The sequence below is a fragment of the Pangasianodon hypophthalmus genome, chromosome 8, assembly GCF_027358585.1.
Source record: "Pangasianodon hypophthalmus isolate fPanHyp1 chromosome 8, fPanHyp1.pri, whole genome shotgun sequence".
Taxonomy (NCBI): domain Eukaryota; kingdom Metazoa; phylum Chordata; class Actinopteri; order Siluriformes; family Pangasiidae; genus Pangasianodon; species Pangasianodon hypophthalmus.
Window position 1 is genome coordinate 18,903,484 of NC_069717.1, and position 26,389 is coordinate 18,929,872.

At 39.9% G+C, this 26,389-nt stretch overlaps 1 protein-coding gene across 6 annotated transcripts in view; it reads left to right on the forward strand.

Annotated features, from left to right (window-relative positions):
- The window catches only part of lmx1bb (LIM homeobox transcription factor 1, beta b), a 55,933-nt gene extending 30,027 nt beyond the window's left edge, over nucleotides 1-25,906 (forward strand). For all 6 annotated transcript variants that reach the window (XM_026925120.3, XM_053236267.1, XM_053236264.1 and 3 more), the window contains 6 exons: nucleotides 16,828-17,060; nucleotides 18,657-18,832; nucleotides 20,161-20,238; nucleotides 20,731-20,797; nucleotides 23,173-23,331; nucleotides 24,465-25,906. In XM_026925120.3, coding sequence (XP_026780921.1) covers nucleotides 16,828-17,060; nucleotides 18,657-18,832; nucleotides 20,161-20,238; nucleotides 20,731-20,797; nucleotides 23,173-23,331; nucleotides 24,465-24,622 — 871 coding nt within the window. In that variant the 3' untranslated portion in view covers nucleotides 24,623-25,906. The remainder of the gene's footprint in view (nucleotides 1-16,827; nucleotides 17,061-18,656; nucleotides 18,833-20,160; nucleotides 20,239-20,730; nucleotides 20,798-23,172; nucleotides 23,332-24,464) is intronic.
- The last annotated feature ends 483 nt before the right edge of the window (nucleotides 25,907-26,389 follow it).

A 26,389-nucleotide genomic window follows, 5' to 3' on the forward strand; every position in this document is an offset into this window, starting at 1 on the left:
TGTAGAGAAAAGCCCACTCCTGTTCACACAATGCACTGCCAGAGTGTGTAAAATTGCTCTGTCAATGCACACTCCCTCACCCAAAGGCTGTCTAGTAACACAATATACACACCCTCCCTTGGTCAAAGAGCCATCAGAGGCAGTGAAGGGAGTGTGCTGTCTGTGTGTGACAATAAAGACTGCACATCTGATCAGTACTAGTGTGTTTACACACACATTGACTTGCATGCACAATGTGCTTGAGCCAGCTGGTTGGACAGCACAGAGTCCACAGTGCTCAGCTGTGAAATGGCAAATTAACATGTGAGTGTCAAACACAAGGAGGAGTTGAGTCATGATGTTATGTGGCATGTAGGTCACAGTACATACTTCAAGGCTATAGCCAAGAAATATCTCCAAAATTGTGATATTACACACCAATGGCAGGCCATTTTATACCTGTTCTATCTGCTTATATGCTGTCAGTAGACACATTAAATGTATAGTCACACGTTCAGTGATTTTTCAATTAATTGTCATAATTTTACATTTCATGTTAGTGTTTCTATTTCATGGTTCTCTAGTGCTAGTTAAAGTACGTAATTGTTACTGACCTGCATTTCTGAAATTTTCACTGACTTTTTGCTATTTGACTCTATTCTATTGTTTTATAACAATACACACACTCACCACTTTATTAAAACACATGTACACCTGCACACTCATGTAATTATCCAGTCATTCAATCGTACGGCAGCAGCACGATGAATAAAATCATGCAGATACAGGTCATGAGCTTCAGTAAATGCCCATCAGAATGGGGATGTTGGTTGTTGGTATCAGACGGGCCAGACAGGCTGGTCTGAGTATTTCAGAAACTGCTGATCTCCTGGGATTTTTACACACGACAGTCTCTAGTTTTTACACAGAATGGTGCGAAAAACAAAAAACATCCAGTAAGTGGCAGCTCTGAGGGTGGAAGTGGCTTGATGAGATGTTGATGAGAGAGGTGAGAGGAGAATGTGCACAGGCTCACCGAAACTGGACAGTTGAAGATTGGAAAAACATTGCCTGGTCTTTTTCCATTCTTCAGCTGTGCAGTTTCTGTAAGCCTGTGCACACTGTAGCCTCAGATTCCTGTTCCTGTCTGACAGGAGTGCAACCCGTTGTGCTCTGCTGCTGTTGTAGCCCATCCACCTCAAAGTTCAACATGTGTGTTCTGAGATGCTTTTCTCCTCGCTACGGTTGTAAAGAGTGGCTGTTTGAGTTACCGTAGCCTTTCTTGTTAGTTCGTACAATTCTGGCCACCTTCCTACAACCTCTCACATCAACAAGGCATTTCTGCTTGCAGAGCTACCGCTCACTGGATTTTTTTTTTTTTTTGCACCATTCTGAATAAGCACTAGTGACAGTTTGTGTGAAAATCCCAGGAGAGATATATTTCTATGTTTTTATGAAAAAGAGAGACTTTTATTAAACAATTATTTGACATGCTTTGTAGCGAATTAACTCTAGCCTAATGTTTAGTTATTGACATTTAAATTATGTATATTGTGGATTGCACATGCATATTGTGTATATCACCAGACACAGAGGTTTGCAAACCCTTTTATTTTAGGCGCTCAGGATAATGTGTTTTAACTGTTAAAGCGCTTTAAATATTCTTCCATGTTTTTACATATATTGGGATATGTAAATGAGCTAAACGTGTAAATGAGCTAAACATATTTGCAATAGCATTCCATAAGCAAATCAGCAACTTGTCCTTTTTGGCTATGTGTGTGTGTGTGTGTGTGTGTGTGTGTGTGTGTGTGTGTGTGTGTGTGTGTGTGGAATGGATGGCTTTCTGGCTGAAAGAGAGAGCCTCTGGTTTGAAGCTGACTGGACGGGTGGTCTTTTGGCTTGGCACGTGCCCCGTCCCATGTGACATGTGATATCCCTGCGTCCTTGCTCCACTGCCAGTTTGTGCCAGCAGGGACTTTCACATCGTCCTACCAGAGCCAACTGTGAGGCATTTTTTCACTAGGGTCTCAGAACACAGAGTTCTTTTCAAAACAAAAGATTGTTACAATATTCAAAAGCATTGTACTGCTTGATTTCAAGCAAAGAGGATGTATTTTTTTCCTTCTATACACAGGAACGAACTCTGAAATTTACTTGGTATTTAAGTTACAACATAAACATCTCTGGTGGTTTTAAGTCTCATTCCTGGCTATTACAGTCCCTAAAACAGATCATAACTAAAATATAACATAAATGATCCATAGTACAAACTGTTGCAGCTGACCTCCAGGATTTGGTGCTTTAAGCCAAAACAAAGAGAACAATGTTAAGATCATTGATGATTGCTAGAAATGGTGCTGTTTTGTTGGCAGTAATTTTGCAGGGTGTCTGTATTGTTGCTGGTCCCACATACTGTAGCATGTTTCCCCCGCTTTCCCTCTTTCTAACACCAGAGAATCTGTCCGCCATCTCCACGTCAGATACTGCCCTAGGGAACCCAGCCAAGTTCCCCTAAATGTCTGGAGGCTGACAAGAACAGCCCAGCTTTCCACCAAGAGAGCCACTCTTCCTTCATAGTTCATGTATTGTTCACTTAAACCATTGTTTCGGACCCACTCAGTCACTAGGACCTGCTGTTTAAGCAATGTACAGAAATATAGAACAATTTCCATTTTCCATTCTGTTGTCTTTGAATATGCAGCTTTTGGTAGTAATGGCTGCAGTGTTTAAACGGTGTGTGATCTCGGCAGGGGAGTGTTCTTCCTTCCCGTGTGTGTGTATATATAGGGGGTTGGGGGGGTTGTTGTCCCCGTCTCTTTCGCGCATTCCAGCATCACTCCTCTCATTTTTTTTGCCATTGTTGCCATGGTGACATGCCCACATTTTTGCGCCAGCCCCACACACTGCAGACATCTTTGTTTGGCTAGTGTAACTCCATTGCACAATAAAAGACGCTTTTCAGCACAACACCACCTAATCTTTGACTGAGCTCTTTGAAGGGAGCTCCTGATCACAAATTCAAATATAGTTTCTGTATGCTAATCTGGGTGGTAATCCCTAACCTCTTGGTTCTAAAACATCCTGTGAACAAAGAAGGGTTGTTTGTTTTTCATTTTCTCTCTCGCGCCCCCACCCTTCATGGCATCTTTTTTGTGGCTTCCATCGAATGAACATGGCAGGGTGAATTCACTATTTTTTTTATTTATTTATTTATTTATTTTTTTTTTAATAATAATTAACAAAGATCTTTGTGTTGGACCAGGTTTAATATAGGATAGGCACAGAAAAATTGTAAAACATTGTAAATAGCTAAATAACTACATTATGGTGCATTCATGCATCTGACTTTTCCATAGCATCTATGATTTGAGAGAATTAAAAAAAAATCTTATGTATTCTGTAACTGAATCATTAAGGGCAAAACATATGCTGAAAACAGAATACATGGCTGTAAAATGCCTCGATAAATATGATTAACAGGTTATCCCACTTTCATTCCCCACAAGGAAGATCTCCTATACTAGAACCAGCCCTGGTGCTTAGCTTACTTAACCTTACATGATTACCTTATCACGTATCAGGTATAAAGAAGTGGTCAAACATTGAGTGGCTCGTATTTTAATTGTGTCAGTGTTCCCTGTAGCTGGTCTCATCAAGAGAGGTCTTGCTGAACTTTAACCTCTACCCCTGGAGCAAATGTTCCTAATTTTTGCCTCTGGCTGTTGAATCTCAGTCTCCCAGACACCACCATGACAATATGTGCCTGCTAGGTCTGGCACATCCGTCATAGGCCAATGTGTGCTCTCCCCACACTGCAGAGAAAACTACTTCTTCAGCTCATTCATCACCAGCCTGCCTGCTGGTGCTGCCATGGCAACCAGGCTCCGCACAAATCTATCTCTTTTTTTAAGAGGAGTATTTAAGTTATGTTTTAACATATCCTGTTTAGAGGGTCCAAGAACCCAGCTCTGTAAGAGTGGTTTTAGAGCAGCATTCCAGAATTATTGGCATCCTTCATAAAAATGAGCAAAAAAAAAATGTGTAAAATAAACATTACTCTCAAACAGTTGAAGAAACTATTTATCTTTGTTCTAATAAAAATTGAACTCAAGAACACACTGTTCCTCCATACAGTGAGGGAGAAAATGACAAAAGATCCCAAATGTTGCAGTTTTAGACTTTTGCAAAGTTTAGATTCATTAGCATGTTTGGTGATAAAAGGGGACTGAATAGAAAGAAAAGCATCTGATAACCACTGTAAAATATGGAGTTGGTTCAAGAGCACTTATGAAGATGGATAGCATCATGAATTCTGCCATCAAGGATATTTCACCCCAAAACCTGTTCGCCTCTTCCAGGAGGTTAAGATTTGCCTACAGATAGAGCCTTTAACAAGAAGAAGAGCAACACATACTCACAAATCAACACGGGTGTGGTTAAAGAAAAATCAAGACCAATGTTTAGCAAAAAGCAATTTCTTGCAATGTTTTACAAGTGTCCGGATTTGAACCCTACTGAAAACCTGTGGCCTGAATTCAAAAGGGGAGTGCACATGCACAAACCTAAGAATAATAAGGAGTGCATCCTTCTACAAGTGTCTCCAACTTTGTTAGATGTTACAGGAAGAGACTCAGTAGTGTTATTCTCTCCAAGGCAGGCATCACAATCACAAAATAATAGTAAGAGTCCTGGTATGTTTTGTGTTTGCAGTAATATTAAAAGTATTAATTTTTGCTCTTTTTCATAAAGGGTTCCAATAATTCTGGAGGACACTGTATATAAGGTTCAGTCCTGCAGAGCCCTTTTTCCATGTGCCTCTCTTTTTCACTACCTCTATACTTCCATATCTTCTGTTTTACCCAGAGAACTAACATGGGCCTCTTCAGCAGCTCTTCAAGGGGTCAAGAGTGCGGCTGTTGACTTTATAACTCTATCGAGCCTGCCGTTTCACAGCTAGCTACCGACTTTAAACAGGTCTATTAAATGGGCATTTGCCACTTCTTAGCCAGACAGAGACAAGACAGCCAAGGAAGGGGGTCCACCAGTTTGGAATGTGCTTGTCAAGCTTACTGAAATATACCATGCTAAATGGGGCTGCTATTACCAAGCTGAAGGATGGGGATAAAGTGCAAACTGACTTTTACAGCAGCATATTCTCTCTCACTTTATTGTTTTCTTTTTAACAGTCATCTACTGTGTCAAGCTTATGTTAATGCTTAAATTGAGACTATGTGAAGGACAACTAACTGTCAGACTTAAGAAACAAGACTTTTGATGAACAGGGAGATGTGTGTCATATAGACAAACAGGAACCTTAAATCATTTCATAAACAATATGGGGAAAAAGGCAGAACCCATTTTACCTATGGGCTTGGTTTATCACATCTGGCATCATAGTCATCAAATCATCCTTTGTAATTACATGTGAAATGGTAAATAGATGGCCAATGAATTTTACTAAAAAAATGTAATATATATGGGTCAATAAATATAATAACATTTCTTAAATCTCAAGGCTGATCTGACAGGTGTGGAAATGTTTTACCCTTCTTGATTAGTGTGCGAGTCAAAGAAGGGAGATTAGAAAGCGCCAGAGCAAACAGACGACTCTGGATTCATCTTTACATTGCTTAAGCTGCTGCTGCCATAGAGGTTCTTGATTTTAAGCTTAGCCTTAATCTCTGTCAGGTAAACAGAACCCCCGCCTTAGTGCAGTAGCATCCAAATAATGACAGGGTCATCTCTGCTAATTAAAACTTTGGTAAACACTCCTCCTCTTTCAAATATCAATAGACAGGGAGGAAGAGGGGTAGCAGGGGCACACATACAAACACAGCAAAGCTTATTCTCCAGCCTCTACTCCTGTCTCTTTTCTCTGTAATCCACTATCTATTCATCCAGGGTAAACTTCTCAAGATGGACAGGGCATGGTCGTGGGTGGAGAGGGGGCAGTCTCCTCTAGCCCCTGTATGGAGCTGAGGAATTTTTCATTAGTGAACAGCTGGGTCACAAGTGGCCCCAAAGCCATCTTAATATTGTGCAGGCACACAGATTAGGCCTCGGTGAAAAGGAGCCTGCATGTGATGTTCTTCACCGGATCTCTTCTTTGCATATTTGCAGAGCCCTCACTGAAGAACACCTTATATTACTGTTTGTTTTATTGTTCAGACAAAGGCTTCCAGGGGTCAATAGTAATTATAAAGCTCCTTGCTTGAAATGTTGCTTTTTAACCAACTCAGTGCTGGTAATCCCTCTCATCTCTCTCTCTCTCTCTCTCTCTCTCTCTCTCTCTCTCTCTCATCTCTCTCTCTCTCTCTCTCGCACTCACTCTTAAGATTTTTTTTTATATTAATATATATTCAGAAATATATTCAACCCCTAGTGGGTTTATTAAGAAAATGTACCATTTCTCCCCAAACCACTCATGAGAGAGATACATGAGGTAACGTGGAGATCAGAAAATCTGAACAGTGTCCTGTTGATTAGCCAAAGTATCTTTAGCAAGTTATGGCTCATAGCATACATCTGATAGTTATTAGACTCAGTACAATCATCTCTAGCTATTTCAAAGGGCCCAGTTATGTCTACTTGAACCTCCAGTTGCCAGCAAAAGGCATAAGCCTGTTGGATATCATTTATATTGGCCTGGAAGGGTTGTAGAATTATTAGCATTATAAAACAGGTATAGTACTGGTGAGTTTTTAGTGCTGCACTTTCTGGGTCTGTCTTTGTCTGTTTCCTTTTTTTCCACAATGTCTGTGTGCCTTTGAAACACTGTTGTTGTTGGTCATTTTTATATTCCTATTATAATTATTTTATTTTTGTTTTCTTATGCTATTTTTGTGACTTACACTTGGCCCTATAGTCTAAAAATAATTACTTTTTTCCTCTCACCCTCCCTCCCTCTCTCTCGTATTTGGAGTGCACATGTAAAGATGTCTAGTCTCCAGCAGGGCAGTAGAGGAGATGGGCATTACTGCAGGCTAGGGTTACAGGACCGGAGGAGGGTGATGAGAAGCAGAGCAGGCTGACGAAAGGCAACTATAACTCAGGCTCCTCTGCCTCTCACACACAAGCGCACTCGGCTCTTACGGAGTAAATGTGTCACCGATTCTTACGGTCCATACAGTAGATGCCAGAAATGGGGAAAAATATCAGATGAAAGAAAGAAATGTTTAGTTCTTGGTCAGCTTTGAATGTCTACTGTGGCATACATAGTATGAGGATTTTTCTTTAGTGCAATAACAGCCTTCATTTACATGCTCAGAAAATGAGTTTATAGTTAATAAATTTACATTTTAAGGAATTATCATTTGGACCATGGGGAATTGTTTGCTTCTTTGCTTTGAAGTGTGCAATGAAAAAAAAAAAAAAAAAGATTTAGATATCAGTCTTCTCCAGCATTCATGTTATTCTTTCACAATCACCACCTCACTCCCACACAGTCTCCTCTTTCTCTCGCTCTCTTTTTCTTCTTTTCAATACTGTCACCTCGTATATAGGAACTGTCGTGCGGCACTGAGCATGCTTGCTGGAGAAGTCCAGCTGATCAAACACTTTCTGTGTACCTGTCTGTCTGATCTCTCCACTCAGCTGTGTGCTCATCTCCACCACAGGCCACCCTGCAGTCCTTTTCATTCTTCAGTGTTGTCATTTCAGCTCTCATTTACCGATGCCTGAACAATGGATTTGTTTTAATACAAAATCATGTGTATGATTTTAATGAATGTGTTTCTTTTATGAGATCTTTTATTTGACAGGGTTAAAAAATTTTTGCTCTCCTTCTCTCTTTTCTCTATCTATTTCTGTGTCTGTCACTGTTGCACTTGGCTCAGTTACTTGGAAGAAGGTGTTGAAGCAGGAGATGTTTAGGGTATGATGATCACCTGTATCTCATTACTGTTATAGTAGTTCAGTGGGACAGAAAGCACTGTTCTAAGCTGTGATTTAGGGCAAACAATGCAAATGTACAATTATTTTGTAATTTTCTGCACTCTTAATGAGCTTGATCAAAGGTCACAATTGCATTCACTGACAAAAGAGAGACTTTTCTGAAAATGCAACAGACTTCTACAACTTCTACAGTATAATAGCTGCATTATTATTCCCAGCGCATCAATATTTTTATGTAACTGGCATATTTGACGCACTGAGCAGAAAATAAAGTGACATGCAGTGTAAGGCATCATTCACAGATGGATAAGACCCAGTGCAAAGACTGCTATACCTTTATAAAAAAAATAACAAATTGCTTCATGTCAACCAAATATGACCATGTGACCATCCAGCTACTTGCATCAATGCCTAAAAGCATACTAGAACACAGCAGACAATAGTGCTACAGAAAGAGCAGATCTGTAGAAGCAAATCTACTTTATCCATCACGGTGAAAAGATGGTCGAAGAACATTCTCCACTGAGATGACTCATGGCAAGACACTGGTCGAGGTTTAGATCACATTTTGTGAGCCACAAGGGACGTAATCATCATCCCACAATCTATGGAAACTGTGGGCGCATAATTTGGTAGATATTTCTCCAACACATGAGGAGTGTCAAAGTGAGGGATGGGAAGTGTCTACTGAGACCTTTGCTTAGTGTTCCTCAGGAGAGACACAAGAGAGAGAGCCCAAAGATTGTTCTGATGGAGATGGCAACTCTGGACCATTAGTGATTGTGCACATTTCCCACTCTAATGCATTTTACTTTTACCTGCTGGGAGTTTAATTAAAAAACAAAGTGCCTCAATTTAAAGCTCATTACTATGCTAATTTAGTAAAGAGGGGGAGGCGATTAAGCCGCTCTTAGAGCTGACTCGAGCTTGCCCTGGGGACCGTGGGGAAGACATGGCAACTCTTTATTTGGCTTCATTACTTTACACTGTAATCTCACCACACCAAAGAGAAATGCTGATACTAAGCATTAATGGAGGCCAATTTCCTTATGGATTATTAAACAGAAGTTTTTTTGCTTTAATTAATATAGTATCTTTTTTACTTTAATGAAACAGCATTATTTAGAGTGTGGTTAAACTTTAAGGACTTTAGTTATGATCTAATGCATTGATAATGTGGCCTCTCAAAATGGGTCTCAGCATTAGAGTGCAGGCCGAGGTTAGTCTTATTATTCCTGCTACATAATGTAAAGATTTTTTTTCAACCAAGTTTTATTCACAGTTAAAGCCTAAATGCTCGCTACAGTAAATCAACAGAGACCATATTATTAGAGACTACAGGTATTAAAGTATATCAGAGCTGGTTATAACCAACACCATTCCTATTTCTGATTTTAGAATGACAAAAAATGAGTAGGTGATGTGAACAGGTAATAAGACACAGGTCCCTTTTTTATGATTATGATGCAAAAAATAAGGCATAATATAGCGGTATAAACATCTTCATGTCAGTCTTGGCTATCAGGTGGTTACAATAACAGGGGCAGCTATTTTCTGTCTCTGTCTCCAATAGATTTCATGTCAATATTTTAGCGGAAATGTTACAAAGACGGACACACTTGAAAGTTTTTATTTTGAAAGGCAGCGGTCCAAAATCTATCATGATGATTAAAAAAAGGAAAGGGTAAAGGATCGCAATATCAGGTTAATACAGAGCTCCATAAAGAAGAAAATGGACAAAAGGTCAATGATGAATATAGACCGAGAATAAGGTATGATTCATTATAGTAGAAACCATTATACAAACAAACTACAGGCCACACAGTCATAACATTGTTATACAACGTGGTAGGTTATAATTTTAAATATACATACAGTAAGTGGGAGGGTGTGATTTGAATGGATTTCTATACACATAAGACAATGCACATAAAAACAGGATATAGTCGGTTGTGTTTTTGCATGCAGGCTATGGGTCTGACAAATCTGGTGTGGCATTAATCGTTAACTGTATGGCCAAAAGTATGAGGACACCAGACCATCACAACCAGATATGCTAGGTGAACATCCCATTCCAAAACCATGGGCATTAATATGGAGTTGGTACACCCCTTTGCTGCTGTAAGAGCCTCCACACTTTTGAGAAGGCTTTTTTCACTAGATTTTGGAACTTGGCTGTGGGGATTTGTCCATTCAGACACAAGCAGTTTAGTGAGGTTGGGAACTGATGTCAGGTGAGGAGCCTATGTCTTTACTATGGATCTCATTTTGTGCAAAGGGACATTGTCATGTTGGAACACATTTGGGCCCATTAGTTCCAGTGAAGGGAAATCATAGTTCTACAGCATACAAAGACATTCTAGACAATTGTGGGCTTCCAACTTTGTTGTAACAATTTGGGGAAGACCCGCATATGGGTGTGATGGTCAGGTGTCCACATACTTTTGGCAATATACAGGGTATCCCAAAAGTTAATTAACACTTTTTAGCAAAATATCTTCCAAAAATTTTCATACTTAAAAAAATAAAATTTTATATATATATTTTGACTATATATTTATATATATAAATGTAATTTTTAAGCACGCCTTTGACAAAAGTATTGAAATCATTCTCATGGCTGGATCAGGAAGCTGTCACAAGGTTGTGATGGACTTTAAAAGGAAACATGGCAAGCACATCACAAATGACACTGTTGCCAAACTTATTAACAAATTCAAAAAGACTGGGAGTGCTGAAGACCAAAAGAGAAGTGGATGTCCATGACTATTCACTGAAAAAGGCACAACCGACATGGTGCTGGCATACATAGTCCCCTAAGTATGGAGACTTTTGCGACACCCTGTAGATTATCTGTTGCATAACACATGTAACTATTATATACTTCAGAAACACTTCTTTAAATTGATGAATTAATGCACACTGAGACAATACAACAGTCTCCATGGGAAGTGCAATCCACAGAGTAGAAGATAAGAGAGTGCAGGTAGGAATAACCAGCTGGCTGACTTTTTCATGGGTGGTCAATTATGTGTGACATAGCATTTGTATTGCCTAATTCCTTGTCTCTATAATGGAAATACATTTGGTGATACTGATATTTAATTCATTTTTGTTGCTCAAGCACTCAAGACTGGCAGTACCAGCATTTGAACCCTCAACCTTCTGATCAGTAGCCCAAAGCTTTAACCACTGAACCACCAGTTCCACCATTAGTTATGTATTGTTCTGTGTAATGACATGACATGACATGATAATTGCCTATTTCTACTCAAACTGTCTGATTGAGGCAGTGAGGCAGTTAAGTAGTCATTCACCAAAACCAAAATGTCCAGAATGACCTGGACCAAACTGTGCACTTTCTCTGAGTTTAGCCGGTAAGGGGGAAAGGGGACAGAAACATCAATTCTGCATGTTGGGCAGCCTCTGCTCAAACACATTTCTCTCATTACAGAGCAGTGCTGGGCATAAATAAATAGATTTGTTTCCCATAGGAAAGTGATGTTCCTTTTGAAATTTGGTAGGTTGTGAAGGGTTAAACTATTTTATCAGCAGAGATAAACACTAACCCTACATTGTTTCATTTTCTTAAAGTTATCTGCACCATTTTGAACCGATTTCATTAAAAGTACTGTACACATTTAAAAACAGTGTCGATAAGGGATGTCGGCTTCCCACTTTAAACATGATCTGAGTAAAATTACAATTTTCAATTAAAATGCAGAGTATGTTAAACTGCAATATGTTATGTCAACAATTTTTGCAAAACATGCTTTCAAATAATATTTTCCATTACACCAAATGATTGTATATAATCCTCTGTAGATGGAACCATGGCTAAAACTGCACCATCTTTATCTCGAAATATCATTTTATCTGAACAGGCAGCAGTTATACAATAAAATAATAAAATAACAAATACCAAAACCTGCACTTTCACCCATCACTTGCTGTTGTGTATTACCTGCCCCCTTGTTTTCACGGACAGCTAAGATCTTCACTGTTCTCAAAAACCATGGATGTGCCAGGATTTCCAATGTTCCAATTTCTTGGCGTTCTCACAAGCAACATTAATGTTAAATTGACAGAATTGACTCAATGGCAGAAGAGTATTTTCCCCCTTGATCTGCCTGAAAATTCCTTATCACTTATGTCTTTATGATTGGCATGCACTGACTCCGCAAGCCAGGGGAGCGCGGGTGGTGAAGCCAGAGGAATGGTGTTCAAAGCGATCGTTTACAGCTGTCCTCCTGGGTAATCCTTATCCTTTCTCTGTCTTTGATGAAGATGTGGTGACATAAGAAGTCATTCTGCTGTAAACTGTTATGACCTCCCCCTCATGCATGTTCAGCAGAAAGCGAGAGGAGAATAGGTGGGGAGAAAAGCATGTGTTGCTAAATGTACGCCAATTATCCAGGCTTGCCCCCTCCTCTTTCCCCCCCTCCTCCAGGCTTGTCTTTTTATCTCCCTCTGGTCTGTGATCCTTATCGCCAAGGCAGAGGCATACAGAGGAAGGTCTTTTGTGGTGGGGAAATCATTGGCAACATGTGGTGAAAGCTTTAAGATGTTGTCACACTTTAAGTTGCTCATAATCTGTTCAAAGGGAAGACCACATACTCCTGTAAGCGGGCTGCTTTGTGGTTTAAAGGAGAGAAGAAAGAGGAACTGGAAGGTGAGAGCCAGGTTTTGGCAAGACAGAGGGCTTGAAGATCCATTGAGCTTAGTATTCAACTCCCAGATTGCTGCTTTTTTTTCATCCAGAAATATCTTCATCCAACAAGGCCTGTTAAATGCTCTGTCTGCCCCAGCAGCCGAGACTTTAACCTTTTTTTTTTTCCTGATTGCAATCAGGAAACAAAATGTGTTCAGGTATTCTAGATAATTAAACAAATATTTCATGGATGTAAATTATTTTATCATTTTCCTAGTCTTTTAATTTTGTCCGGAGTGAAAAAGGGTTCAATACACTTGTTGCTTATAGATGCCACAAGAGGACATTCCTTTGGGAAAAGTTGTAAGTCCCTGCATGTGAGCACAAATAATTTGAATGACAATTTATTGTGTGTGTGCCTGAGTGACTGGAAGCTGATAATGATCACCTGGGGAGCATTTTGGGGATTATCTCCGATTCTACTCATGGGGTCCTGGACTAGGAGCGCCTGAATCAATATTGGGGCTGCGTTGCCTGAATTGCGTCTCTTGATCCAAATGTGAGAGCCATATCTGTAAATCTGCGCACTCAGGTGATGGTAGGGGAACACACATCCCCACTGTAAATAAATGGTGAGCCTTAGTCCACTTTCCTCTCTCTATCCATCTCTCCACTTTGCCTAACTATTATCTTTTTGATTTGTGTTTCTGCTGAAGTGATGTCATTTCTATGCTTTTTCTGGAGTTTCTATTTGGCATACTGTATGACTACAAATTAATATCTACAATGCTTACTGAATTCAGCACGTAGATAGACTTTTCTTTAAAAAAATGAATAAGCGAAAGTCTGACTTTAGACATTTTATACCTTGAGATCAAACTGTGAGCTCAAACTGAGATGAGGTCTTGTAAGTCTTCTCTCGAATATGATCTTACGTTGTGTGTCCGGTAGCAGTGTATGCACTTATTGAGTTTGTAGAGCAGAGTAGCTTAAAAAGGCCCAGATGTGGGCCTGTGTCCAGCCCCAAAGAGCAGCAGCTCCACTGGAGTTCTGTCTTTCTTCTCTCCCTTATGGCTTTCATCTTAAACCACAGGACAGAAATCCTCTCCAGACCAGGCACGGCATCTGAGACAACATTGACCTTGTTTATGCCATTGTTTACGACATTTGCTTTGCAGCTATGCTTATAGCAGCCATGCTAACAGGAGGTCTGGACTCTCTTTGCGTTGCTGCGCTCTATTGCTAACTCAGGCCTCGGGCTGTTAATCAGGTAATGTTACGGGGGATTGAGAGTGGTGACTCCCCCTGGTTGGCCTTCGCCTGCTCACACTGTGGCGTTGTTTTTAAAGAGCATTCTTTTGGCGCTGAACTTGGAAAGGTATTAAAATGGGATTAGGGGCTCCTCCACAATCCAGTGCTTGTGTCATTCATTGGCTCTCTCTCTCTCTCTCTCTCTCTCTCTCTCTCTCTCTCTCTCTCTGCAACCCCCTGCCTTTGCCCTGTTTGATTGTGGATAGCAGTGGGAGTTGAAGTGACTGTGCCTTTCAAAAGGAAAAAAGGGGTAGGGTTAAATCCCTACTCCACTGCTCCCTGCTAATTCCTCTTGTTCCTCCAAGAAGGATTTACTTCTGCTGCCAGCCTTGTGAAAGGCTTTCTCTGGCCATCCGAAAAGTTAGCCATCGCCTTCCTGCCAGGGTGTGGTTGCTATAGCAGGGGCATCATGCATGGCTATTCCATCTGAGGTCCTGCTGAGAATGTCGAACTTGGGGGGCGGGGCTGACGACAGCCAAAGAAGTCAGGATTAGATTCCAGGACAAAGCCGGACAGGAAGACTTCAGAAGGAACGAATGGGAATTACAGCAGCAAAAATAATGCAAAGTGACAGAGAGGGGAAATAGAAAAATAATGGCTTACAAGATTAGTGCAGGAGGGTAAGAGAGGAGGAGACAAAAATAAAGGGATGAAAAAGAATGTTTTCATTTGGACAATAAGTATCTCGAGAGCATGGAGCGGAGAGGTGAGCAAGCGAATCCAGGAAGTTCCACGGCAGCTCAAAATGGTAATTTCCAGCTTATCCCTGTTTTCCAAGCTTGATCTCTCAGGCAAGGATTTGCATCATTGAATAAACATTTGAATTGGACGTGTGGACGAGATCATGACAGATTCATCATCTACGAGTCTGACAGGTCCAACATGCAGTAGTCTAATTTCATCAGTCTAAGTTATAAATACTTCATTTAAAATCAAATGGAAGAATTCATGTTTGGGATAAAAGCTCAGTCTGTGACGGAACAGAGTCCAAATGTAATGCAGGAAAATTAATGTAATGGGGTAATGGGGTCAATTATTCCTGTTATAATTACCCCATCATTTATTTTGCCTTGCTGATTTTGTGTCAGTATTAAATTAAATAGGAGTTTGGGGCAATTAGTAAGTTTTTTTTTCTCAGGTACTATACATGCTTGCCCAAAATATGGGTAAGAGAGAAGAAACAATTTATTATAATATGAGAAAACTGAATATTAACAGATAGAACTGAAAAAATACCCAACAGAATAATTAAATCTAAATCCCAAATCCCTCTCTCTCTCTCTCTTTCTCTCTGTCACATGTGCTTACTCATTCATTTTGGTATATGCCTCCAGGTAGCGCAAAATTCTGTGAATTGAACAGAATTGCTGAACGTGCCACTTTTTTTTAAAGGTATTAACATTATCCTTTGTTGAGTAAAAGCTCCTTAATCTTCTTAATGTTTAACAATAAATCAAAGATTATCGCCTTTCCTATTTCCCGACACTGCCCATGTTCATATTGTTGTTGTCTTGATAAGCTTTAAATGCTGTCACAGGTATTTATGAGAATTAAATACCCTGTAAATAAAGTCATTATTCACATTAAATATTTAACATAACTTAGAATGGTGCCACAGAGAATGATAGGGCACTTTACATTTAAACAATGATTATCTGTACACATGGGAGTAATTACCACAAATGTCAGAAAAGACAAACATGATAAAAACCACAACAATAATACCCCAGCTATCCTTTTCCAAACATCAGTACAGCTGCCCAACAAACCCAGTGTGCCCCATGCATGGAATATCAATATCTATATCAGCATTTTACAAAGCCATTACCATTACAAAGGCTGCCACTGCTGCCCCCTCATGTGGCCTCATATTTACCCATATTCATCACTGTCGGCCAACCCTGTCCAGTATCAGTAGATGATGGTGATTGGCTTTCTCTTTTTCTCTCTCATAGCGCACAATGGCATTGATGCAAAGCGTAGATACAGACAAGCACTGCAGCAGCTGTCCCACCAGTCCAAGCAAACAAAAGAGCCGGAGCTAATAAATCAGCTATGATGGCCTGGGCAGTATCACACTCATTCACTTCCTTTAGCAGGTCGTTTTAGCTCTGGATGTATGCCTTCAGACTTATGCACAAGGACGGACTGTCTCGGCTTTGACTGTAACAAAAAGTTATTATCTGAGCACAGAGGAAATGAAGGCAATGGAGACAGCTGGGTTTCTCCAGTGGTTTGTGATAAACATGTGAGTTGTGTGCTTTTTGATCAAAAGGCATAGGTGAGATCCCTTTACATAGCTAGAGTAGATAAGTCTGCTTGAGCAGCTATGGAAAGATAAAGTGGTCATTTGAACCAGTGTTACATTCATAACGTAGCCAGTTTGATAGCCTAATTATTACAGGATTGAATTCAAACACTCACTAATAATCAACCAGTGGTTGAATGAGTATTTATTTTACTAATAAAAGAAAGCTCAGCGTTCTTTTTCCGCACTTGGGTGTAAATGATGTTGATTCTGGTATGTACAAGATATCACATTAGTCTCATTCACTAGCTGGTCACATGATCCTATAAGACGTGACTTGGAGGCGTATTGTTCCAGCGGCAGTAGGGCCTGTCTAATCACTGCACTGAATGTGGTAAAGCCAGTGATTTGTGGTGCTGATTGAGGTTTGCTGGTGCATTTGGAGCGGGGCGACAAGCATGCATTTCCTCTGATTGGGCTCTGCTGAGGCGTTGAGAGGTTATCCAGCGTGCTTTAACAGATGAGCCGCTGTCAAAAGAGATCACCCAGGGTCCTAGCCACACACCCACTGCTCCCTTAATCACAGTGCTGTGATGGACAACCACATGTAGAGACATTCCTCACCACTGCAAACTAGTATTCCCTGAACTCCAACAGTAGCAAACAATATTTAAGCACAAATCAATTAATCGAACTACATGTTGTTTATCATGACTTCCTGGCATGGTTTCTGTCTCCTCAGATTATTTGCTACTAAATGCAGTGGATGCCTGGAGAAGATAGCACCCACAGAGTTTGTGATGCGGGCGTTAGAGTGCGTGTACCACCTCAACTGCTTCTGCTGTTGTGTGTGCGACCGACAGCTGCGCAAAGGCGACGAGTTTGTACTGAAAGACGGCCAGCTGCTGTGCAAGAGTGACTATGAAAAGGAGAAAGATCTGCTTGGATCCGTCAGCCCTGATGACTCTGATTCAGGTAAGCAAATAGAAAATGCAGGCTGTAGAAAACTTTCAGTTTAATTATTTATCATCATCCTGTCCATATATACACACAAATGGGGTGAAATATTATGCTTCCATGATGTACAGAACAGAAGAGAATACTCTTGTATATCGGAATACATTGTGCCAGTGCCCTTTTGCATGCTGACATAACGGTGCATGCATATTATGCACACACTCGCAGAAACCGTACAGATAGATAGCTAGATGAACATGAATGGATAAACTGGCAGCCATGAAGGCATAACTGTAACAGTGAGAAGTTAAAGCATATTGATGGCACGCTGCTGGAAAAAATTAGAGCAGCGCATCGCTATGAATGATGGGGTGGGGTTTAGGCATTCAGGTTCAGCAGCAGACCTATGCTTCCTATCAGTCCTCTGTTCCACACTAAAATGTGCATATGCACACTGTCTTTAAAGGGGCCAAAGTGTTTGCTAGCCTAATTGGCACTCGCTGCTGATGCCGCAGAGGCCACTAAAGGGCCGCTGCACCAAATTGCAGCAGCCCTTCATTTCGGGAAACTGTCACTCGGGGATTGTAGCCATTACATGGGTTTTTAACTTTTGAACTCTGCCATGTCATGGAGTTTAGCCCCTTTTCTAATTATGATTATTATTCTATCACACATAAGCTGCTTTGTCTTATTAGATGAAACCTCCATCCACTGAACAATAAAGCCAATCCCCCGCTTGGCTATTGTAATTACAGTAGGAGAGCCAGGAGCCATTTCATTTAGATGGCACATTAGTACGACCTACTGGAAGAGATTACCATGACAGGGGAAGGCTTTGATTGACCGCCTGAGGATCGCACATATTATCACCATCTAATTGAGATACGGTGATTAGTTGATTGAATAACATCATAATTTTTTTTTTTTTTAGTTTTAAAAGTCATAATGTGAAAAGGAATATTGGATATTTGGTATCACGCTGGGGTAAAGATCTTTATCACCTAGTAAAGTTAGGTCTCAAAGTTTAACTTTGACTTCATGCATTTTGCACAATAACTTTAAGAATATTAATACATCCCTCTTTCTAGCCTGTATTAAAAAACACTTTTGCCTTTTGTTGCACCATTTTGCATTCTGTTTTTACAAGCCTAATGTGTGCGTGGTCATGGGTATTGATTAGAAGCCTACAGACTTTGTGGTTTTCATATCTATTTCACATCTTTTCCCATATGTGCACAAATTCCACATACTTATTCTCCCTACAGGATAGCATCCTTTATGTGCAGGCGTCTTATCAAAGATTTATTCAGTACAAAACAGCCAAAGCTGCGTGTTATTAATTATAAATGACACAATGTCCAGTCCAGTGACAAATGTGCATACTTCATAGTGCTTTGCAAAACGTGGCTGTAGCCTTGTAAGAGGATGTGGCCTATTCTTTCAGCAATAAATTGATAAAAGTATTAAAACCACATGTGTCTCTTTTCATTATGGATGTACTGTGTCTGAATCTCCCGAAAATGTAACAGAACAAAAACATCTATTCATCAATAGCCTGTCTGAAAAATTGCAGAGAAATGTGCTGATTCCTGTGAATGACGGATTTCTCCCCAGAGAAGAGCGAGGATGAGGAGCTGGATATCAAGCCGGAGAAGTGCTCTGGAGGCCCGGGCAAAGGGGATGATGGGAAGGATCCAAGGAGACCCAAACGACCACGTACCATCCTCACCACACAGCAGAGACGGGCCTTCAAGGCTTCGTTTGAGGTGTCCTCCAAGCCCTGCCGGAAGGTGAGCCACTGCAATTTAGTTTCAAGAGGTAGAAATTCTGTATATATGGATAAAACTTAAGTAATGTTTGACCTTGTCATTTTTGACCAAATATTGGACAACACCAGAAAAAAAATATTTTTAGGGCAATAGGCTCCTAACACAAGTTAAATATTTTAGTGCTGGTGTGTGGACATTTCTACACTTCTTACAGAGGATATAAAATATATATAAAATACAGTATAAAATAGGAGGATATAAAATAGGCCCTTTAAGATACATAATTCAATACACAAATAACACACCAAACAATCTTTTCATAATGACTCTAATAGCCTAGTTCCAAATTTCCTACCAGTGTGTGTAGCCATTAGCCAGGAAAAACCCACTGCAGCTTCAGACAAAAATGCCTTGTAAATGGTAAGTTCGACATGCAAAGTGGGGGGAAAAAATCATGGATTCCTCCACTAAACTGTGTCTTTTGTACAGCTCCTAAAAAGCTAGTATACAAGTCTGAGTTAAAGGTCTGAGTGGCTATTGGTACTGTTCTACTACAGTGAACTTCAAACATTAATGCGACATTTTGGACTGAAATTGCAGTACAGCAACAACAGCAAACAACAGCAAGTTGCATTAGCAAAAAGCTAGTGGCTAACAGTAGTGATAACGCTAATGTTTGATGATTACCTTTTCAAAAAAGCAATTAGTATGGTCAATGCTGTAGATTTAACCAAGTGCTGTGTCTGTATATTAACTGCTCGAAGGCCAATACTGCTATAAGCTAATTTAAAAGTAGAGAAGTGTACTTCAGTGTGCATAGACATGTTGATTTGTTGCCACTCCTTAAACGGGGAAGGAACTAGTAGTTGAGAAGACTACCACAGGTTCAGGAGTTGAAATTTCAAGTTGAGGGGGCGTTTTACGTGGCTTTTACTGCTTGTAGGTGGGGAATTACAAGTTGCAAATTTGCCTTGAACACAGCAATAGCAGACACCATCATAAATCTCTTGGTAGGGGGCCTGAGTGATGACTGATCGAATCCTCAGACATTAAGTGTACTTACAGAGTGCACTCACAGAGGATTGGTGAAATGATGAATTCTGTGATCATACTTTTAATAGGTAGCAGAATAGTTTTGGATCATTATACTTGTAAACAGTACATGTGTATATATTTAAATTACAATTTTTTGTAATTACAGCTACAACTGCTTAAACGATAACCAGAGTCAGTGGGATATCCGTTGTTAAACGGTGAACAGAACATGATGGTTAACATAGCCAACTTAACCAAAAACAGCTTCCTTTGATATATTTGAGGTTTAGTCATTTTAATGTCTTCACATGCAGGTGAGAGAAACCCTGGCTGCTGAAACAGGCCTGAGTGTACGTGTGGTTCAAGTGTGGTTCCAGAACCAGAGAGCCAAGGTGAGCCCTCATAGCATGAACTCTGCCCATCTATCACAATGTATTACCTACATGAACCCAGTGATGTACAGCCTGAGACCAGATAACACCACAATCTGCGAGTAATCCTCCAACCACGGCGCTAAAGCAAAGCCCTCCACAGGCACTGCCAAAAGGGAGAGTGCTAGTAGGGATAGAGACAGCAAATCTCAGCCGTAATCTGCCTCGGGCTTAACCTCTCACTGCATTCCACAAAAAACTCCCTGCAAGGGAAAGAGTGATGCACTCACATCCATCGCATTCTTACGTTAGTGTCTGAAACCCACCTTCTAGCTCTGATGCTATCTTCAAAAGCCCCAGGATAATATAATGTATTCAGATAGACGGCTATGTAGTTCAAGTAGAGGTGAACAACAAGGAGCATCAAATTTTTTTTGAGTTAGAAAAGAGAAAAAGACAAAGTTCGGGATGTCCCGAAGTGTTCAGATTGTGCCTTTATCTGTGTTTTTTCAGATGAAGAAGTTGGCCCGAAGACAGCAGCAGCAACAGGAGCAGCAGAACTCCCAAAGGCTGGGCCAAGGTACAGTGTCCCAATATGAACCTCACTGTAAACTTGTTTGTCTTAAAAAAAAAAAAAAAAAAAAAAAGCACAGATTGTTTTTTAATGCAAGTGTTTCAGGATTTGTGCAACCTCACTAGCTAGGAGAATGAATGGTCTTCATTGGTATGTCACTGGTCATGTCTCCACCAGCTTACATGATTGCTAATTCTTACTGACTTTCCCTTTTGTGTTGCGTGATGCAACATTGGTGGTGTCCAACCTCAAACAGAGCAGAGGCTGAGCTCTGTCAGCTAAGAATCACACAGGAAAAAAAAATGTGCAACTAGGGATATGCAGGAGTGTCTGTGGAGGTGGCGGATTCATTTACAATACAAGCACATTAAATTTGCCTGTATCTTGACCCATCCACCCACCTTCTTCCCACTCAACTGAAAACAACCTCGCATCCCCTTTTTGACAGACTGGTATCTCATGTTTCTATTCAGTCAAGCATAGAGGACAAGCTAGTCTCTATTTCTGATTTGAACACTGATTGCTTTAGTACTGTTACACATCTTGCTGTCCTCACATTACTATGGCAAGTCATTTCAGGTCAAAAGTCCTCCTTTGACTCATTTATTCCATATTAAGTAGTCCAAAAGCTGGAAATATGGCGGCACACTGTCTTGTGCCATGTACAGTACATTTAAACCCCTTTGATGGTTGATTTATCGTCAGTTCCTTTAAGAACTTAGTAGAGATAAAGAATATTATTCCAAACACTGTGCAAGGGAGCATTAATTCTGAATGAAATTTTTACAGTTATGCTGTTAAAATAGCCATTGCTCATTTGTTGCTTTCTTACTTCTTCTAAACGTCTTGTGAATGTCTTCCCTGTCAACAAAACAACTTGGTATCTTTGGAGAGCTTAGAGTCCAATCATTCCAGCAGCTTTCATCTCTCCAAGTCTGCAGAATTACAGGAAGTCTGACTTTAGTGGTGAATTTAATGTTATCAGTGTTACTAGTGGGCTATCATATTGACATTTCTTAAATGCATTTGACTAATTACACTAAAGTGCAGAAAGAATAAATCCAACCACACTGGTCATGTTGGCAAACTTGTTTCACTCTAAAGCAAAACATAATTAAAGACATCAGCATAAAGTTAATTTAGATTTAAGATCCCTAGAGAGATTAGAGAAGAAGCGTGCATTTCTGTTGTACAACATGAGAACAGTTCTTTCTCTCTTTACTTTGGGGAAATCCCAAAGCTAATATTGACATTTTACTGCTGAGCAGACCCCCTTGTACCTTCTCCGCTGGAAACTCATAATCCGGAGATCATTGAATCATCTTCAGCTATAAACCAAGAGTAATAATACTTTTATTTTATAGACCAATGTTAGACTATCCTCATGGTGCATCCAGTTATGGGGCTTTATCACAAACTTGGCTGTAAAAAAAAAATAAAATAAAAAAAGGGCACAGTGCTGGATTGCTGTCAAGCAACAGAACTGTAGAGTCATCACATCCACACAAGTTCATAGTTCCACTTTTCCAAACTCTGACAGATATGTCATTCAGAAGTTCTGTGATGTTCTACAGACTGCTTTACCTCTCTGTCACTTCAGTTGGATCATTCACGTAATTTAGGTGGACCGTGATCTATCTTACTGGTCAATAACCCATGCCTAAATCAACTAGTACTGTTTACTTCGAGACATGGTGGAACATCTACTGAAAAAGTAGCTTTGTGGGGGAGCTGACCTGGTCATTTGGGACACTAGAATGCTTAGTAAAACATTCATAGTACTCCGAAAACCACTGCCTTTGCAGTTCAATGTAAACTTCCCTCAGCAAAACATTTTCTTATGTACATCCTGATACGCAGGAAACTTTCAACATCAAATACGCTTTCACCAGAATCAAGAAACATGCAATGGAACATTGTGGTGATCTTTAGAAATGAATTTCAGACATTCTTGCAAGAGCTCACCACTCGAAAGAAAAGATCTAAGATGGCGGGCTCTTGTCTAAAAGCCACAAGACTCCTAGCCCTTAGCTGTTGGAGGGACTCATGGAGAATTTCTGAGTTGGATTTGTCTGGGAGAATCTTGTTGTGCTCCAGTACAAGCATGTTTCTTGTTTGTTAGCGTTTCATGGAGCTCAGTTTGATTTTGAGGGCAGATACTATCATTATACTTAATTCTGATAAAAATCTCTGTTCTGTCAACCATTTTTACACAATAAACCAACAATAGGGGTTTTGCATTATCTGCAGTCACTGGGCATGTTTTTTTCTTTTTCTTTTTTAATTATACCTGTAGGGAAACAAAGAGTTGGTCTCTTGGTTTTGATCAATCCACGACCATTCTCAGCACATTCTTATGTTATTTTCCTATCTGCTTCCAGAGGTGATGTCTAATAGGATGGAGAACATGATGAACTCCTACACACCATTGGCCTCTGCACAGCAGCAGATGGTTGCCATGGAAAACGGCTACACCGCTGATGCCTTCCAGCAGGGCCTCACCCCACCTCAGATGCCTGGTGACCACATGAACCCATACGGTTAGTAGTACACCATGTGTTTAGACCACCATTAGCTCAGCATGGTTCTGCTCTCCAACTCTTACAAAATGCAACCATACCGTAGAAGTTTTCTGTAATCTAGGTATTTTAGAACAGTAATATGATCTCCAAGACTAATAGAAATCCAGAGACCTTAACATAACACTACTAGGAAACCATAATAGCACACAAATAATAGTCCAACCCCCATTACATGAAATTCACACAAATGCATTTACAGGAATTTTCAAAATTTCTAATCAAATGAAGCCAGTATGATCTGTGCTTTTCCAGTTCCCACACCAACAATCATCTCGTCTATTAGCATGTGTTTGAAGACAAGGTGTCCTATTATGGTCTGTGGTGAAACACGTAAGGACAACACTGGTTAATCAGTCTAGTCATGCAGGCCAAATGTATATAGATCCATTTGCAAAACATCATCCAATAAAAAAAAACACACTAACGTTTTGGAGAAATACAAGCATTATAAAACTAGTGTGCATTTTTTGTCAATATGGACAAAAGCTCATAATACCAGAGAGAAGATCCTGTAATACTTTTATGGCCAATGTTCTCAATATTATTAACTCCATGATGAGTGTTGCTCATGTATGTTTGGTCACAGATAGGCAATGAAGAGGTCCCAGGTGCCTTGTCATCCATTCCCTTTAATGGCAGGGCCCCAATCCCCAGTTTCATCACACTCCAGCTCAGGGTTTATGGCGTAACAACAGGAAACAGGCAGCATTGCCAGCTCATTAAAAAACCATAGCCCATCAACCTGTCACTGTCTTGTGTAATGGTGTCATTAAGATTGGAACTGAGTATTAAGCCTAACTGTGCCCACAAGGAAAATGGCAAAAACAGAAGATTAGCACAGAAGCCAACCTTTTGCATTTGTTTGATTCTTCTTTTGTTCAAACACGTTTGATTAGTATTTGAATGCTTGTTGTTTTCATGGCATAATTACAATTAGTGACACAACTGTATTCAATAAACTGGCAAAGAAGGTCTATGATAATAATATAGGGAGAAAAATAGATAATTAACTATGAAAAGATATAGAGAATAATTTAATCATTCTTGAATTTATTAAAAACCATCAGTTAACCTCTTGTCATTTTCCACAGGAAATGACTCCATATTCCATGACATCGACAGCGACACCTCCTTGACCAGCCTTAGCGACTGCTTCATGGCTTCTTCAGAAGCAGGCTCACTGCAGGCACGTGTGGGAAACCCCATTGACCGACTTTACTCCATGCAGAGCTCTTATTTTGCATCATGAAAGCCAGCATGGACAGGGACAACCAAATGTGGGTTCACTTACTGCAACCCACTGCTCCCTTTATTACATGCCTCGGAACCAAGACCTCTCAGCAAAGACCTCTACTATGGATAAAGGGCCAAAAAAAAAGCCCAGAATATGAAAATCATAGAACTTGAAAACAAGCGTCCTTGATATTCAGTAGTGAAAAATGCAGCTCAGGACACCTGGTTTTCTGAGGCTGACAGACTTTTTCTAGATATGTTTGTACAATACTTTCACAGAAGTAGCACGAATTGTCAACATCCACCTATGGTAGAAAAGATGTACAGTTAAAAGCCCTGAAGCCACAAACCTCAGTCCACAGCATCCTGCCAAGGAAGGCTGAAGATCAACACATAAATCTCACAATGCATGAAGTCATATTCTTTGTGAACATGGCATTGAAAAAGAAAATCTTTAGAAAATAGCTGAAAAAATCTTGTGTTGTTGAGATGTTTAAATGTGATGTTTGGACTCTCATATTTTTTCGTTATGTTCAGCATTGCATTTTTATCACTTTAATAGGTTTAGCTATGAAAGTGGAGTTAGAATTTTAGAGGGAGGAGGAATGTATAGTGTAAGTGTACATGCTTGTATGGGGGTATGTGTGTGCGCGTGTGTGCGTGTGCGTGTATGAATGTGTGAGCGTTTGATGTAGTCACCTCTCTGTATGTGTGTTGTGCTTCAGCGTGTTATAGTTTGAAAGACAGTAAGAGACAGAAAGCAAAAGCTCTATCCTTGTGTAAATATATGTTTCCCGAACAAATCAGCTGTGCATGTTCAAATGGAGAACATTCTATTTATTTAACTAAACCATGCTCTTGAAGGTACTTAAGTAACTGAAAAGCTTTATTTAAAAAGGAGAAAACCACATCAAGTAGTACAAGCGTTATTATCACAGCTCACATGTATATCATTTAATAATTAAATATATCCCCTTTTTCAGCTTAGATGTACATCAGCAAATGTGTGCTATTTATTTGTTATAAGCCCAGAACCAGGGCTTCTCAACCAGTCCTGGGGACCCACTGACCTGGTGTGAGGATTTCCTAACTGTGATTCAGCTGATTATTAAGCCCTTCATCAGCTGGATCAGGTGTATTGGCAGCGAGGAAATGTTGGAACGCTGTGCAGTTCAGTTGGTTCCCAAAATGGAAGCTGAGAAACCTTGCCCATAAACATTGACGAAATGCATTTCCAAATGTGAACACTGCTAAATTACCAAAGTTTGTTGGTATAACGAATAAACTCTGTTTCTCCTGACTTTTAAAGTTCTTTTACATTCTCAATAACCTACTTCTTAAGGAAAACCGGTTAAAAAGTCAGAATGCATGAATAGCAATACATAGGCTTTTTCTTCCTGAAAACACGGACTGCAGTGTGTATATTTTTGCTGCTATGAGCTAACACTACTTTTTAAGTAAGGTATATTTATTAATAAGTCTGTGTATATGTGGCTAGTTTATGAGTAGTAACTACTTATAAAAGTAAATTCACAACATGCAATAGGTTTACATTACAAGTGCATTGTCCAATTTAGTCCAAACAAGTATAGAACTAGTACATGGATAGTATATTAGGTAGTGATTCTGTAATATACTTCCAGTATACTAGAACTTAAATGTGCATTTTTTGTAAATTTTATTACAGTACTACATTTTATTAAAGGTAATGACTCAGTTTTTAGGTTAAGAACCAACTACAAGTTTTGAGGCTAGAAGTTGTGCTTATGACCATTTTGAAATA